Source organism: Poecilia reticulata, chromosome 20 (assembly GCF_904066995.2).
Source record: "Poecilia reticulata chromosome 20, P_reticulata-male-v2, whole genome shotgun sequence".
Classification (NCBI taxonomy): domain Eukaryota; kingdom Metazoa; phylum Chordata; class Actinopteri; order Cyprinodontiformes; family Poeciliidae; genus Poecilia; species Poecilia reticulata.
The window spans coordinates 21,498,164-21,516,537 of NC_088849.1; the positions used below are offsets into that span (position 1 = coordinate 21,498,164).

At 36.4% G+C, this 18,374-nt stretch overlaps 2 protein-coding genes across 4 annotated transcripts; both read right to left on the bottom strand.

The window, feature by feature from the left end:
* Positions 1-885: 885 nt before the first annotated feature.
* Positions 886-6,885, bottom strand: LOC103456772 (uncharacterized). Of its 3 annotated transcripts, none has more exons than XM_008396498.3 (5): positions 6,726-6,885; positions 3,220-3,432; positions 2,906-3,115; positions 2,622-2,828; positions 886-1,850 (listed from the first exon to the last, which is right to left on the bottom strand). In XM_008396498.3, the coding sequence occupies exons 2-5, from the start codon at positions 3,425-3,427 to the stop codon at positions 1,471-1,473; spliced, it is 1,005 nt and encodes a 334-aa protein (XP_008394720.1). In that variant the 5' UTR covers positions 3,428-3,432; positions 6,726-6,885; the 3' UTR covers positions 886-1,470. The 3 variants fall into 3 exon arrangements, with proteins under 3 accessions (XP_008394720.1, XP_008394721.1, XP_008394719.1); XM_008396499.3 differs by having other exon boundaries at positions 3,220-3,427; positions 6,726-6,884; XM_008396497.3 differs by lacking the exon at positions 6,726-6,885 and adding an exon at positions 4,353-4,489.
* An 856-nt stretch (positions 6,886-7,741) lies between these two features.
* Positions 7,742-16,959, bottom strand: anxa13 (annexin A13). The gene is made up of 11 exons (XM_008396496.3): positions 16,815-16,959; positions 15,375-15,450; positions 14,475-14,569; positions 14,213-14,383; positions 12,421-12,454; positions 10,827-10,906; positions 10,558-10,626; positions 10,376-10,477; positions 9,827-9,902; positions 9,625-9,737; positions 7,742-8,833 (listed from the first exon to the last, which is right to left on the bottom strand). The coding sequence occupies exons 1-11, from the start codon at positions 16,827-16,829 to the stop codon at positions 8,714-8,716; spliced, it is 951 nt and encodes a 316-aa protein (XP_008394718.1). The 5' UTR covers positions 16,830-16,959; the 3' UTR covers positions 7,742-8,713.
* Between the last annotated feature and the right edge of the window lie 1,415 nt (positions 16,960-18,374).

The window sequence follows — 18,374 nt, forward strand, 5'->3', positions numbered from 1 at the left end:
ATGCACTTGATTAACCAATGACATTTATGACAGATAGATTTTAGACATTTAAAAAACTAACATAAACTGTAAAATGAGGGCAAGGACTCCCTCAAGTTTTTAGATTTCTGCCACACAATGACAACCCTTTACATTTTCTAAAACTCCACAAAATGTTGTGAAAATCAGCCAAAATTTTCACAGAAATAGACTGAAAGTTTAACAGGGATATTTAAAGAGTAACAGAAAACACAGCAGAGGACGGTGGAAGACAAGTGGACAGAAATAATCTGAGTGACAGAGACAGAGTCTCATGCAAAGATAAACAGTGAGGGTGCAGCACCCTGTAATGGCTTTGCACAAGTAATTTGTCACTCTGTGAAAAGCAAACTGCGACGTTTTGCTGTGACACCATTAGCTGAGGGTGCTTCACAAAGTCATGATCTAAAAATATTCATCTGGAGCATCCAGCTGCAACGGAGCGCCTTCAAAGCATTTCATTGGGATTTTATGCAAAAAGACAAACAAGATAGTGGAACCGAGAATCAGGCATTTGTTTTCAGTCATTTCAGAATAACTGTGAGTTTATTGCAAATTTTCAACAAAAATAGTTAATAATATTGGGTTGAAGTGATGCTAACTCCCACCTGCAGGTGGCAGTATTTTCTACTTCTGCTGCCTCATCCTCACTGTATGTTAAGCTATAACATACACTGTATATTTGATCAATGTAGTAAAACATTTGGAGGTAGAATTGCAGCAAAACGCAGTTCTACAAAGTTTTGACTCAAAAACAAATGCATGCCACACTTTTCAGCTTCCTTACAATTAAAAATAATATATACATGTATAGTGTATACACACATGTATGTTACATATGTGATGCATGAAGCACATTAATTCCAATGACTGTTTTCCAGCTTTTATTTGTTGTGACGATTTTCTAATGACAAAACATTTACAATTAGAATATGAATCAGATATAAAATAAGGAATGTGGGTTTAATGAAAAGCATCTTTAATTCCTGCTTACAGGTTATTTTCAAACGGTATTTTTAACAGGCCTCATCAAAACTTATTAAATATGGCTGTATTATTCTGTCAGGCTAATTTTAAATCGTCCTGAATGTAAACAGAGGCAAATAGCAAAAATATTTTTAATAAATAACTTTTTTTTTTTTATCACAAAAAATTTATAAATTATACAAGTCAAGCACCTCTATTAAAAATCAAATACTTGGAAAAAAGAAACCCGAAAGTCCGCCATTTTGAAATAATTTATGAAAATCAAATAGGTGAATGCTGCCATCTGGTGGATATCTCCGCTACTACACAGATAAAAACTTCTGAGTTTAACTGCTACATTTTCCCCCAGAAACAATAAGTGATGAATAAAAAAAGAATAATTAAAGGATGTGCGACATAAAACAGCAGCTTCAACTGAACGAAAACCCATCTTCCCTCTCTTCTTTGAGTTTTTATTTTTAGGCATCAGCCTATTAAGATGCTCTCTGTAGCATCCCCTAGTGGCTGCATGTGAGAATGCAGCACCCTGGACCTCTTCCCTGATATGGGCAGCAGCTGGCCGTTCGCCTTCATCTGGTCGATTTTTCTGGACAGTTCGGGGTCGCTGTCGATGACCAAGGTGCATCTCTGAGCGTAATTCACCAGAGTCTCTTCTCCTTGGCGAAACTGACCCACCAGGGGGATCATTTCCTTTCCGGCAAGGTGCAGCTCCGCGATGGACGCCGTGTTGGCGATGGTGTTCCTGTCGATGCCGTGGTGGCGGAAGGCTTCACTCATGCTCTTCTTCTTGATGAAGGCTGAGAGGACTTGTTTGTAGCGGTTAATGACGTACAGGACGCCAGTGGCTGATGGGACAAAAGCAAAAAAGATGTTGCATGAGACGCTATTATACATCAGCTTACTATTAATTGTCGCTTAATGTTTTATTAGATTAAATTTAGTTCCAATTGGTTAACTAATAAGGTCTGCTTGGACTTTCTTTCAGTGTTGTAGTTTGGCTTCCAGCAGAGGGCGCCGCTGGTCATCTGAGACTAAATCAAAGATGGCGGCGGGGACTACAGAAACGGGAAAGAGAAACGGTCCAAACAAGGTCCAGTGGAGGATGTAAAATACACTTTATCTGTTATCTGTTTTGAAATATAAACACTCAACAAGCTATTATATTAATAGCTCTCATTAAGCCGAGGTGCTGCGTGACGGAGCAGCGACGGCATGTTATGAAAACTTTAGGCCTTTATGTTATGGAAAGACGGTCGGAGCTAGAGAAAAGTCAAAAAAACGATTTCATAATACCTGATTTTTTAAATCTATTTTAACCAATTTGAGCGTATACACTACAGATTTAACTTTTTCATGCTGATCTACTTTGTGTACTTGCTGTTAAATTATGCGTAACAAGGTGCAGCAGGGTTGGTTTTAGTGCTGTTTGCCTGTTTTCACCCTGATTCACAATAAAATGTTTTTGGGTTTTTTTGTGGAACTTTTATGAAAAATCAGCTTTTGTTTCTTACATCTTGTGTGGAAATATCTCCAAAGTGCTCAAACAGATCTGCTGAAGCCCCATGAGGTCAAGCTAATGGTCCTTTAGTTTTATTAACCTTCCATCCATTCGGTACCTCTCTTCCTGCTGTAGTCTTTCCCTTTCTTTGACCGTTTCTTGTCCTTGTGGTGTTTTCTCCGTCGGTGCTCACTCGACGCTGCCGACACATCGGAGGAGTCGGACGCCTCCGAGCCACTGTCGTTGCTGGCCGAGGAAGAAGAAGAAGCTCTTTCTCTCTTTCGAGATTTGTTTTCTGAATGCTGCATTTTGCTTGGTTTGGGAGCTAAAGACACAAAACACCAAAAATAAAACCTCTTAGTTCGTTAAGAGAGCTTCCTTCAGCAGTACAGATTTACTGACCCTCAGTGGCTGAACTGGGTGCAACAAACGGCGCCATGGAGCGATTGGTGGTGAGGTTTTCAATCTGACTGCGCAGAAACTTGCGATCCTGCATCAGGTCCTCCACCTGTCGCTCCAGTGCGGCGATGCGCTCCTGCTTGCTCTCCAGCATGCACTGCAGTTTTGTGATGGTGAGCAGAACCCTCGGCGGCAAACCCTCGAATGACGAAGCTGCTCGTTGCGAAGAGTAACAATTTATTTTATGAGAATTTGGTGATTTGCTAACAATTAAATGATTAAAACAAACATTAAAAATCAATAGTTTCAGCTCTTACCAGACATGGCGCTGCTGGGAGTGTTGTCCTGAACGGCGTCGGAGGATGCTCCGCCCTGGAAGTTTTCCCACTTGATTATCCGGAGCTCATCCTGCTCTTGCTTTAGCCAGCTCGAAGAGCCGAGCCGGTCCTTGCACCTGACAGAGCTGGAGTCGATCTCCACACACGGGGAATAACCAGATGGCTCCTGTTGCCACATGGACGACATCTAATCTAACCAGGGCGCAGAGAAGAGAAATATTTACTGAAGTGATATCTGATAACTCTGCTATGATGGCTGATAACCAAGATTAAATATATTTTCCTAACCTTTAAACACTGTAAAAAGTGACCATACAACAGACATTTCATCTCGGCTTCAGTTAAATATCTTACAATTCTGTTTTGCATCATTGTCACAGTTACATGACCAAACAAACACTATATGCTCAACCCTTGCCTCCTCCTGAAACATAAACTAGCATCAAGATGGAAATAAACACTAGTTGTTAATATCGCCCGTTTTACTTATTGGACCAACAGCAATGTTAAAGGAAAAAAAAATGGCGGGGGAGAGAAATCCCCAACACTGACTGATGCTGATGTTAACACCAATATATCACACATCCCTATTTTTTTGTGCTAATTTATTAGCAATATTATTTACAAAATTACGCAACAGATAATTCACCTGTTGAGATATACCTGTTTTCATATAAGAATTTTTATATTCTTATTTACCATTTGTAGGATCATCTTTAAAAATTTTTTTATAAATTGTAATAATTAAAAGAGCATTGTTTTATGAGGGCTGCACCTGCACAAAGAAGGTCCAGGACCGAGGTAATGGATTATTTTAGCATTTATAAAATTATATCATGTTTAATAAACAATAAACAAACAAGTAATTATTTCATAGTGACAAAACAATATTATCAAATAATTTTTTACAGTTGAAACCAAAGCGGAAGACGCTACGCTCGAAGCTAGTCTCCCCCGGAAGTCACCGCCGTCGCTAAGCAACGTTGCAAACACTTTCCTTCGTACTAGTCATCTATTTAAGGATATTAATGACAACGTTGTATTGTAATTAAAGCTCTGTACATGCTGCCAGTGGCCCCCAGTATCGTCTCTTTTGTCAAATGCAAACATACTTTGGAACGGTTCCTGGTGCCGCGAAGCCATCTTGGAAACGTTCGAAATCAAACTACGGAGCGCGTACATCACGTCATCACGCAAATACGTCTCATGTCATTGGAACCGACAAGCGGACTCGTCAGGGCGGCGGATTCCAAGCCCTACTTGTAATGTTTACCTCTGCTAGACGTTAAACTAACACTCTGTTTAGACACATCTTTCCATTCATTTTTTTTTCAGAATAAACAAATCAGGGATGAGTTTTGCACTTTTTATACAAATAAAAGAGACAGTTTTAATGACAGAAACTGAATTTTTTTTAAGGAAATAAGAAATTCACATTCATTGCCCCGGTGAACGGCAGCATTAAGTACATGCAGGTGGTTCGTGCAATTTCGGTGTTTGCCATCAACAACTGGCTGCTTGGGGGGAGAGGGAGGGGTGCTTTAACTTAATCTGTTTCCATAGCAACAAGAAACAGCCCATGCAATTATTACATCTGTAACTTGTAATTAAGAGAAGACCTTGTAATTAGCAGATCATTTACAAAAAGTGAATCCACCTTTATTATGAGGAACTGCAACATGACTCTTCATGCTGTGATTCCAGTGAAACGATGACGTAAAAAGTCCAACTGATTAGGTTGAATGGATGAGAAAAAACAAATATATAACAGCCTGACAAAAAAATGAAAGCATATTTTAAAGGGAAAATGTCAATTCAACATTAAATAACATGAAGTAATGATTGTTAACCATGCGTTTGTGATTCTCCAACAATTACTTAATCCATTTTTAGTTATTCAGATGTTTCTTGTAATAAAGCAGCTAGTCTCAACAAACAGAGCAGCATATTTCATGATGTAATTCACCAAAAAAAATATGTTTAATTGTGTTTTCTTTGAACATAGAGATACTTCAAGTTCACTGCAATCCCAATAAAACAATAAATGCACAGTTTCCTCTTATGTCTTTACTTATGGACTCTCTAACTTTCCTGCGGTGAAAAAAGCTTCACATGACCTAAAATCAAAGTATTAAGAAATCAGTGATTATTGACTGGCTGTAAAGCCTTTGTACTATGACTTAATCCACATTTATAGAAAAGTAGAAAAGTTAACATGGTTAAGTTTCCTAATCAACAGACACATGAGGTCACATCACATATTTATTACAACGGGGAGAATCGTGCATGAGATCAGAAAAATTTGAAAAGAACAGGAAAGTCTTCTACTTATTGGTTATTGTATTAAAATGTCTAAATTAAATTTTTTGCATTGATGATTACAGTTGGTTGTTTATTTGTACAATAAAATAACCAACCAGGTTAGATGTTAATCTCAACTGGGAAATTACAGAAAATACTAAAATTCAGGATTAGGATACTTAGGGTGCAAACAAACCTCGGTCTTGGTTGAGTTAAAGTGAACTATTGTGAAGGTCGAATAGCGGACCAGAAACAGCTCCAAAAGCAGGAAGTGGACTACAACACAGGGCATTCTGGGTAAATTCAACCAAAACAAACACGATAGGCTGTCGCGTTATGGACGCCCTAACTTTCCAGTGGTGAAAAAAGCTCCACATGACCTAAAAACAAAGTATCAAGAAATCAATGATTACTGACTGGCAATAAAGCCTTCGTACTATGACTTAATCCACATTTATAGATGTGGATTAGATGTGGTATAGCCTATCGCATTTCTCTTGCTAGTGCTATAGCTTTTGTCTTTGGTCTTTTACCAAAGGAAAAAGAGAAATCCTGCTAAAATCTGATGCTACTCTATTTTTATTTCATTTTGTGAAGAAGAAAGTTGGTGCAGCGCCCATGCTTTCCTCCATCCAGGACCTGTATGGGACTAGGGTCAGAAAAAGGGCAGCAGACCCCACACATCCTGGACACAAACTGTTCTGAAGTGGTGTGTTCAGGTGTTTGGCATCTGGATATCAAACTGTTGAAGCCAGTTTTAACTGAAGCAACCAGATTTAATGTTACATCATACGAACTGTGTCTTCTGATTATAACAAGGGCATAATACACTGTTTATACACATGTAGAAATGAATTAGTGTCACATATGTGACGCGTTATTATACCAATTTATTTGCCTTAGTTCCAACCGGGATAAAACATAACAAGTAGGCTTAATCCTTAATCCTACATCTTTTTCTATAAAGATGTATTCTCTGGATACATTTGATAAAATTTATATTTAAAATGACAAATGATAAAGCATCCCCATAACGTAATTAAACCTATACACAGAGCAAACCCTTCCACCGTGCAGAGGTTTCAATTACCTACAACCAACATGGATGCTAATCACCGTAATTACCATCAAAATACGGGGGTAAACGGAGGAAGGCGGCCGGTAAAACACGCAGAAAAACCTACCTTCACCTGAGTCCAGCTGCTCAAATAGAGCCTGGTTATGTTCCAGGGTTTGTTATGGTGTTAATTTGAAATACAACTCCCCGTTTGATCGAAACACAGAGACAAGAGGCGAAATGCGACACTACACCAGGCATGTCTGGGAGAAGGGGGCGGAGCTAACGGCTGCGTTCACTGAATGTCGTACTTGTGACAACTAAAAGGGAAGCGTTGATTTGTATCGATTCTTTTACACTAAGTAGACCAGATATTTACTACAATGTTTGTTATAGTTGACAGTTAGAGTGTTTTGTAATCTAAAACTGCTTTAGATACAGTTTAAAACAGCATGTCATGCTATTTTTTTTAATTCTTAACCTAGATAAAATCTTACCCGAAATACACACAAGCGTCAGTGAAAGCAACTCCTCAGTTTTGTTACTTTTGTTCGTTTTTTCGTCTTATTTCAAGTCTTTAATTTATAACCTTATTTTTATGCCTGCACTAAAAGCATAATCTCCGGAAATGAAACTATCACGTTCATACAACATATAATCACGTTCATACAACATATAATCACGTTCATACAACATATAATCACGTTCATACAACATATAATCACGTTCATACAACATAATTGTCACGTTACAACGTGATAACGCTCGAAAAATTATTTTCCTCCCCGATAGCAATACGCTTCCGTATATATCTGAAAATGTCGGAGCCATATTTAAGAGCCCTGAATGGATTTTTGGAAAATTTGAAAACAATTAAACACTTGGAAGCTGATTAGTTCGACTGTGATTCATTAACACACATATAAATAAAGCAGAATCTTCATTTAATCTGTGTTTTATTGTCAGTGTGCATTTTATGAACCATAATCACCAAAATGAATAAAAGCCAGAAATGAGCACCTGTGTGTTTTTGTATTGAACAAATTAACTTTTCGATTATGATTATAGAGATGCTCTAAAAAGCAGTCAAGCTGGTAAAAACTGTGAAATCTGGACTAAGAAATAAAATAAACCCAAAAAGAATGATTATACAGTAAACTTTATTAGGCTAAAACTCTTTGGCTACAGAGTGCTTATATTGTCAGTATTTATTGTGTCTATTAATGTTGAAATTTAAGCTGCCATGAATAGACACAAATAAAATAAAACATCAGATTATCTCAGTGTTAAAATTCAGATCATCTAAACACAGTTAATACAGTATAACGTCTGCACTGGCTCTGTAATTATATTAATCTGTTAGTAAGAAAATACAAAACAAGGTTGTAATCAGGTGAAATGTACTTGGATTTGTCAAGGCCTGCACTGCAAAAACACTAAATCTTACCAAGTCATTTTTGTCTAGTTTATAGTGCAAATATCTTATTGCAGTTGAAATAAGACAAACTAACTTACAAGTAACTTTTCTGCAAAATAAGGAGCTTATTTTGAGTAAATAATGGCAGATTAGTTCATTTATAACAAAAAAATGTCGTTATAAGTAAAATTATCTACCAGTAGAAACTAGTACTTTTTTGTCAATATTAAAGAAATTATTTACTTAAATCAAAGTCCTAAATCTTTATAAACATTTGGTTGTAAATTAGTTTTGTCTTATTTTAAGTGTACAAAGATATTTGTACTAGAAACTAGACTAAAATTACTTGGTAAGATTTTGTGTTTTTGCAGTGTTGTAGTTCAAGATAGAAAAAAAACACAACATAAAGCAAATTCAAAAATGACTTCATTGTTTCTTTCATGATAGTTCCTTCATTAACAGTCAAAACCTTCAAGAAAAAGCAGAAACTTCATTACAGATGGAGTGATTGCAGCAGTGAAGAGGTGATTTATGACATCCCTGTGACATCAGCGGGGTTTCACTTTTGTTACAAACACAGAAATCTTAGTGTCATTATAAATGTTAAGAACTAAAAATGTATCCTGGTATAAGGGAGATTAATAATAATAGCAGGGACTGAGGAGTTTCAGTCGGCTAGATGGAAACTCCTGCAGCTGCTAGTGGCAAATGGCCAGCAGGAGGCGCTTGAAGTCGCCGCTGCACTCGTCCCGGATGGCGTCCTTCAGGGACACGTCGTACTTCTCCAGGTACATGTCTTTGATCGTCTCCAAGTCGAACTGATGGGGGAAAGAAGAGAAATTATCTGTCTATTGAAATAAGTTTTCTGACAATAAAACCAGATTATGGCACACTGCCCAGGGTGGCATTTCATCATGGGGTGGCACATGAGATTGAAAGGAAAAGTTAAAAAGTTTAGCCCAGGAGTCACCACATCTAACGATTATTTTAGTTTTTATTGCATAAATGTTAACAGAAAGTAGCAAACACACGGCAGCATTTTAGGATCATTACAGACAGAAAAAAAAGGAAAAGTAAATTTCTGGAAAAAAAAGTAGAGAAAAATCCAGAAATGCTGACATTAATATTAGAAATTCTGAGTTGAAAAAGTCAAAATTTGCTCAAAGAAACTCTGAGAATTGAGATACTCTCTTAATTGAGAGTATCTCAATTAATATCTCAAATTAATTGAGATATTAATTTGAGATATTAATATCTCAAATTAATATCTCAGATTAATTTGAGATATTTTCTACAAACAACAAAAAAACAAACAAACAAAAAACATGGAAATTCATGAGTTTGAAAAGTCAAAAAATTACTGGAAAAATAAAGTAAAAATCTTACAAATTTTTTAGAAAAAAAACTTGAACATTTCTGAGACTGATCTCAAATCTTGAGTTGTTTCAAGCAAATATTTGACTTCAGTAGCTTAAAAATTTCTGAGTTTTTTGACGTAAATTTGCTCTTTTTCTCTCATCTCCGGTGGCCCTAACACAGACAAACGCTCTTTAGAGATGGACTCCTCTCTGTGGGTTTGGCTCCACCTGGTGGACGTCAGAGTAACTACCTCGGAGCGGCACACGATGATCCGGATCAGAGTGTCTTCATCTGTTCCTGCTCCCTTCATGGCTTTGTGCAGACGCCTGGCGAAGTAGAGCTGCGGGTTTTTAGCCACTCTGACTGCGGGGCGAAGAAAAGACACAACATTTACGACTTTAAACATTTAATTTAAATCTAAATGTTTAAAAAACGTTTCATCTCTGTCTTACCAAGAGCAGTGAAGCACTTCTTCAGCGTTCCAGATGTTTCGTTGTCAATAGCGTCCAGGATTTCAGTACCAGAAAGCTGCCAGTGGAAAATGATTTGCATCAGAAATAAACTTTGTGTTTGTAGCTACAAAAAGTCATAAAAGAGATTTGAGGAAAACTGCAGAAGAGCCTGAATGAAACCGATCAACTCAGGATTATGAAATTAATCTTAGAATGACTTCCTTTTTTGCATAATTTTGAATTGAATCTCAGAATTATGACTTTTTCAGAATTCTGACTGCAAACTCAGGATTATTATTTTTCTCTCTCTGGATTTTGCAGTTAATCTCAGAATTATGACCTTTTTTCCTGAGAATTATAACGTTACTCTTCTGAGATTACAGTCCTAATTCTATTTTTTCAGTGACTTAATCCTCTTCCTTTCTGAAATCAAGATTATTGATTCCCTCCACAATTCATCTTTTGTCTTTTACAGAAAATAACCGTAGTGTGAGCTGCCTCCCGGTATACTGATAATCTGAAAATATAATCTGCTGTGGCAGCTAACACCTGCTCATATATCTTGAAGGTGGCCTGCAGCTGCAGGTAGTTCCTGCTGGCCAAGACGTAGCTGAAGGTGGATTCATCCGTCCCGAAGCGACCCTCTCCGGCCTGCAGGACACCGGCGATTATTAATAAAGCTGATCGTTATTGATTATAGATTTCTGTTAATGTGAGGATGGAAGCGGAACCTCGAACAGAGCGGTGGCATCTTGCTCCGCCAGATCCTCGTCCACATCGTAACTCTCATCTCTGTTTCCCTGTAAGGAGAGCAGATGTGAGGCTCCATGACTCTGTAGTAATCAGAGTCGGGCTGGACTGAGGCCAGTGTGTGTGTGTGTGTGTGTGTGTGTGCGTGAGAGAGAGAAAGTGTGTGTGACGGTCATGACGGGGTGCGGTGAGAGTGAGCTCCATTTCCCTGCAGGAGTTGAGTTTCCTGCGCTGAGTGGAAACTCCGTACCTGCAGCAGAGCCATGAGGAGGTTTCTAACGTCTCCGCTCGTATCGCTCTCGATATCCGCTTCCAGGTCACGCTCATGCACTAAAAAAACACAAAACAGGAAGTTTTCATCTTTCAGGTGACCTGTAATTTCTCCTTGAACAGATTACGATTGATCTACTGGCAATTCCAAACATCTTTGTTTCATTTTTTGCACAAAATTATTCCTACATAGTGAGATTTTAGTCTTAGCTCCTTTCAGAATGAGCTGTTTTAGAGGGTCTGGCCCTTTAAATCTAAATAATCTGCTGATGGCCACGCCCCCAAACTCAACGTTTACACTCGCATGTGAAAATGGCTGCCGATAGATTCACAAATATACAACCGTGTATCTTTGAAAAGCAGAAGTGGAGCCTCCTGCACAACCAACAACAATGTAGCAAGTGGTTTCTGCATGGGAAGTCAACAACAAACCACTTGTCTTTTTCCAGCAGCCATTGTACATTTCATTTACATTTTATTTTTGTCTCCATAAATTGTATTTAATGATGTTAAATAAAAAAAAAAGACATCAGAAAATGTATTTTTACTATTTTCTTCACTATTTGTACCACATACAGCAGAAAAACCAGCTGATCAAACATGCTGGAGCTCCGCTGGGGTTGCTAGGTAACGGGGATAGGCTTAGCTGGAGTTGCTAGGTAACAGGAATGTTTTTGAAATGGCTCATTTTCCAGACACCAAAAATCGTCTGGGTGGTTATTTTTAAGTGGTTGAGCTGTTTTTAGAATTAGCTGAGACTCAGATGGAAGAAAAAAATCGTAAAAAAAATTGAATTTTGCACTATACACCCACTTTAAAAAGATGTCTTAATTTTATAATCAGCTCTAATTTGATGAATATAATACATTTCTCTGTCTGATATCTAAATTCTTCTGTTCTTCCTTTGCATGCAGAAACAAACCTAAACAACAAACCCTTCCTCATCCTCATCTTTGGCTCCTGCATCATAATCTGAGTCCTAAGATTCTTTAGCACTTTGTAAACTTTAAAAACTGGCAGGTTGAAGTAAGTAGGCATTTTCTTGAAGCCACGTCAAGCAGAAATCCTTAAACACAAAAGTATTTAAAAAGTATTGGACGTGAACAATTTGTTCCAAAAATGATTTCCAGATGAGTAAAAAGTAAATCAAACATTTAAAGTTTATGAGGAACTCATACACTGAGAGTCTGTTGGAGCAGCAGAGACGCCTTAAAGCTGAACCTTATCATTAACTGAACTGACAATAACTGCTCTGCTCTGTTATTAGATGACAAGTCTGTATTTTTCATGCATACAAAGCCCCACCCCATAAACGGCTTCATTTAACTAAATCAAACTCAGTGTACTGAAAAAAATGAAGCATTTTTACTTGTTCATGCTGATCTGAAAGGTTTGGCTAGTTTTTAAACTTCAGTCTTAAAGGGGAAGTTGGAGCCGGATGGGCTAAACAAAGCTTCACTCAACAATAACAACAATTAGTCACTCTGACTCATTTCCTTTAAAAGCTGACAGGAAATACTGACAGTAGATATTAAAAGGTTTAGTAACTTGAATTATAAAAATGCATAACTTACCCTGAAAGTAGCATTCCTTAAACATGGCGATGTCCTGGTGACAGGAAACAAAAACGCAAATATTAGGAAAACATTTTTCTCAAAGTACTGATTAGCTCCACTAATATGAACCTGCAGACAGAAAGTGGACCGGTTCTTATTCTGGATCGGTGCTGCTCATATCACATGTGTCCAAATATTGTCCTCAAGTGAGAGTCAAAAAGTGTTTGGTGAAAAATTTACTCAACTACAGAGTAAATGATCAAATTATTAATCATTTAATGTTTAAAAATTACATCATCAGATGGACCAAAATGTAAAGTTAAGTGGAAATTTTGGTATTTTAAGGATCAAAATGAAAATTATTCATTTAAGTAACAAAAAAAATAAAAAAATCAGGCAAAAATACATTTTTCCAAATCGGTTTCTTTCGATAAAAAACTTTAATAAAACCTGCAGGTGTGTGTCTGTGTCTGGTGAATTTTTTGGTTAAAACATTTTTGTTTTTCATTCAGTGGATAGAAAATCCAGAAGTTTTACTCAAGTAAGAGTAAAAATACTTCATAATGAAATTACTAAAGTAAAAGTAAAACGTACAGCGCTGTACAAATACTCCTAAAAGTATATTTTTTCCAAAAAGCTGCTCAAGAAAATGTAACTGAGTAAATGTAACTAGTTACTTTGTAACTCTGGCTGATAGTGGCTGCATGTTGACGAAGCTCTGATACTTTAGCTCTGATTTGTTTTGTTTCTATCATTATTTTCATTATGTCCAAAGATGATGTTGCCTGTTCACACATTTGAAATGTCATAAATCAAAAATTAAACAAACAAATCTGTTCAAGAAAAACAGCAAAAAACAAAAATAAGAAGCTGCAGTACCCAGATTACATAACGGTGCACACCATTAACCTATCATGTTACTGGTTCATGTTTTGATTCGATTCCAGCATCACGTCTGAAATCAATTAGAATAAATCTGATTAGCCAGAAATAAAATTAAGCGGACCAAGCTGAAATTTCCTGATATCTACGTTTGATATCTACGTTTAGTGTGGAGATGTTAAATAAGATCAAAAGTATCAGTCTGGAGAAAAGCAAAAAAAAATAAAAATAATCACAGCCATCAATTCTCCTGAATTGGTAAAAACAAAAAATGGAAACTTTCTGGACTAATAAGAAAAATTGCAAAGAAAAAAAAAATAAACATCCAGGTCAAGTTAAAACCTCCAAAACTTCCAAGGAAGATGAATTATGATTTCAAAAAATACCAAAGAGATGAAATTCCAGGTATCTGATTGAGTGTTACAGAGGAATTGTGGTTTATTTGAGTCCAAGCATAAAATAACAACTTAATGAGGGGAAATTAAGGTTTTAATGTATATTTTATCATTTTAACAAGGGTGTAAGAGGTTCTCCCCCATCATTATCTATATTATGTTTCCAAAAATGTTTCCAATAATACACAGAAAAAAGCAAAACAGTAGTTTAGTTTCAGAAGAAACTAAACAATAGTTGTCCAGCATCCAACTTGTCTTTTCTTGCTAGCCAGATATTTAAGAGAAATCTTAAAGCAGCTCTTAGTAAAAACTACAGGATGTATGAGAAAAGAGAAACAATCAAAGCAACAAAAGTTTCTCAATTTTTTTCTAGAGTTGCTCCAAATTATTTTATTATTGTGCAAAAAAAGAAACAAATCTGAATGTGCAATTCACACAGAGTAAGGAAGTCAAGTACAGAAAGAAAGGAGATTATCTTAGGACACTGCAGAGGATCCGTAAAGAGTGGTGTTAAAGTTAAGATGGCGGCTCACAGCGTTGGTGGCGGTGCAGAGGAGTTCCACCAGGACGTCCTCATCGGTTCCCGGTCCCTTCATGGCCTTCCTGAGCTCCTTCACGGCGTAGACGACGGGCGGATCCAGCATGGCCAGGATTGCGTTCTCGAAGTTGCCCGACAGTTCACTCTTCAACACGTCCACCAGTTCCTGACAGGCGAAAGAATAAACAGAAAGGTTTAAAGATACGCAGGGAAATGACGCGGGTTTTCTTTAGAAGTTAACGGAGGAAGTCGCTCACGTCGTCGTATTTTTCAAAATAAGCCGCCTTGATTTCCTGCCGCTGCGCTGAGCTGCGGTTAGCCAGGATGTCAATGATGGCCTGCTCATCGGTTCCTGAAAGAAAGACCCAACGGAGCAGAACAAGGCGGGAATAAAACCTAAAGATCATCAGTTATTCACACCTTTCAACATTTATCTCATTACAACCAAAAACATATTGCATTTATTTTTAGTTAAATTTAATTAATTAGTTTATTTATTTTTACAAATAAGTGTGGATTTAAGTTTGGACTTTGACTAGGCCATTCAAACACATGAACTTTGACCTAAACCTTTCAATGTTTAGGATCGTTCTCCTGCTGGATGGTGAAACTGTATGGAGGACAAACTGTGACAAAATTTCCAACAAATGTCTTAATAGAGTAACTAATGTGTAGCCAAAAAATAAAAAAATAATAAAAATGAGACTTATTTTATTCTACAGTGTAAGATAAATTAGTATTTATTATTTTCAACAGTATTAATTTGACATTATTACTATAATTTCATTTCAATTCCAGTTTATTTTATCATGTAGCAATAAACAATGTTATATAATAAAAATAAACAACTGTTGTTTTGTATTAAGGTTCCTTATTTATATTTAATTGTCCATTCTACTTCCAATCATACTCTTATTAATTAGTACCTTTTTCTAATTTGTCTTTTTTTTAATTTAATTACTTTTTTCCGTCGTACAAATATTTCCACTTTTTTTTTCTTTGTTTTTTTTCAGACTCTTCGTAATACTGACAGCACAAAGGTTTGAATAAAACTTTCATGTACAAACATTCAACTTTTGAAAATTCTGATGTTGCTTGTTCTTGCAAAAATAAAAAAGGTAATCTCATAAATATGATTTATAATATTTGAAACCTACCGAACCCTTTGCAGGCTTTGCGGATGGCCTTGATGTCTGCCACCACGTCAAAATCCTCGTAGGGAAAAACTGTGGGCTGCAGGAAGATAACAAGGCTGTTATGCAACAGATGCTGATTAGATCAAACTAATTATCATTTAAGTCGAGATTCAGAGCTGCATGAAGCAGCAGGCGGGTTGGGGATGTGCGGTTAAGGCCTCAGGTTGAAGAATTCAGGCCCAAAAGTCCAAAAACAAACCTGGTTGGGTGATAAAGGCAATTATCAACCAAAAAAAGGGTTTTTTATTTCAAATTAAAGGTCACAGAAAGTAACATACAGAACAGTTTCACTTTCCTTTTCCATACCGTTAATGAACAATGACTTTTTGTTTCTTACCTTCTCAGAATGAAAACCAGTTATTATTGTTTGTCTTATGAATGTTAATGAAACAGGAGAAATTATTTTCACTACTTTAAAGCGAAATAAGGCTCATGGAATGTCATAAGAGAAAGTTTTAAATCCATAATTTTAGATTTTAGTCATAATTTTGAGTTTTTAACTACAAAATCTTTCTTTATTTCATTTACCATGACTTGAACCTCAAATTTCTGAACTGAAATATCACAATAATAAAATTAAATCTTAAAATAACTACATCTCCTAATAAGGACTACATCCCTAAATTGTAACTATATTTCTTGATTTCGACTTTATTTCCAATTGTTTTTATTAATATTTCCTATAATTAATGATTTTTAAAAAATATACTTTTACTTTAATCTCATAACTGTAATTTTGTCATCATTCTGACTATTTTATGTACTCATAGCTGTATATTTCCAGTAATAATTAACTTTAATATGACTATAGTTATTACTTTTGACTTTAAAACTAACCAACATTTTTGTAATTATGACTTAAAAGCGCCTCTTTATGAATATAAACGCCATAGTTATGAATTTTACAGTCACAATTATTACTTTTATAGCAGGTTTACACGCTTACATATAATTAACTTAATGAAATATAATAATTATAACCTCATCATTGCTAAGAATTCAAATCTATAAACGCTAACTGATTTTAAACCTCATAAAGAAACCATTTTATTTTCTTTACGTAGCTTACGTAGAAAAGAGCCCTATAACCCCACTAGTGGGATCCACAGACCCCCACTCAGCTAACGGAGAGGCATTCCGCAGAGGAGTGGCTGTTTCCTCTGACACGGCGTCTGTCTCACGGTGACTCTTAAAGAAACATCACTTTTTCTTATAAATCAGAAGCTCTTTACTTCCTCAGCAGCTTACGTAAAAGCGTAACATAAACTCTCTGTGCATTATCCGTTACGTCACACGACGCACTTAGCAAAACCCAACGGTTAAAGGTTGAGATAACATCAGAACTGAGATGAATTTGATAGTTTTCGGAGATAACAGCACTAAAAAACGGAGCCTACTTACTTGGCAGTTGCCCATTTCTTTTCCTGCGGTAGCGGGTGAAGTGGTCGGCGGCGGTGGGTCTTTGGGAAAAATCGTCCCCCCGTCGCGAGTCCAAAGTGCGACCCGAAAAGCAGTGGGAGCCGGAGCGTGACGTCACCGCGGACCGTACGTTAACTGTTACGTTCCCATGTGAACGTAACAGTTCACACAGGCATGAAAACCTCAACTATCCCTTTTTAAACTACCTCTCTGCTCATTTTATTGGAATAATATTGACATATAAAGTCAATATACAGTATTTTACAACAATGGAATAAAATACTAGATTAAATTCAGGGCTGGCTTAAACCTTTTTGAGGCCCAAAGCAGATTTCCATTGGATTTCCCCCATACTAATATATTAACACCTAATTTTTCATCATTCCTAATCTACTTTAACACCTATTAACATTAGCATAATTTATAATTATTTTAAATTATACCAGTGTTATTGTGGCTTGATCGTAACAATACAGGAGTAGTAAAAAAATGAATTTTTAAATTGCAGATAATTATTTTAACCAAATGAAAGTAACACCAACACGGTTTGTTTTATTCAATGGTATTTTATATATGTATAATTTTTTTTTGTATAGGACATTTCAAGAACAAGTCAGTTCAATGTGATTTACATTATAAAAACAAAAAACAAATACAAAGTCATAAAAGACAAGAAATATGAATAAGACATGCATGTATTCAAGCTATTTTCAGTTCATTTAATATGCAAGGCTGCCAAATAGGGTGTTCGGTTCCCAACTTTATTGAAGGTGGAATGTGGTGCCAGTCTATGGAAGAAACAAAGGGCGCATTGAGAATCTGTAGACTGTAATGTCATGCTGACAAAGCACCCAGACTCCTGTTTGGACCTCAAACGCATCGTATTCGGAGCCTGACAACCTCCTGCTGTCAATAGTCACAGTCAGAGGATTGTTTGTCAGCCGATCCAATGCAACGTGTGTGGGGAAGTCAGAAATAGTTTTAGTTTTAAAAATCTACATGTAGGTGGGAACGTGTAACTGTACAAATCTGTGTCTGAAAAACTGCTTTGTCTATTTTGGAACATTCTAGCCCTCAAACATATAAGGTATAAAGCAATTACAGTAATCACAGAAACAAAATAACAAACAAGCAAAGAGCACCTCTTGTGGTCTTAAATATTAACTATAACTTTAGGACTGGTGGCTGTACAAAACTAAAAATGAAAGACGAAATAAAAAGAGACAAAACTGCAGGACTTGATTTATAAACTGACGTTATAAGGGGCGACAGCACCATCTGGTGGCCATATTGAGTCACTGCAGCTTAAAATGAACGTATCCACTTATTAAGAGCCTGACGAGCTACTACTGTTAAAAAACTACAATGCATGCGGCAACGTATGAATTTACAAATCTTTTATCAAGACTTTGAAGTGTACGGAAGAGGATTAGAGCCACTGCAAAATAAATTCTGACTTTAATCTCAGAGTTTTTAATTTTCTTTTTCTCAAAATTCTGACTGTGTTCTCATATTATTAAAAAAATTACATTTTTTGTATTT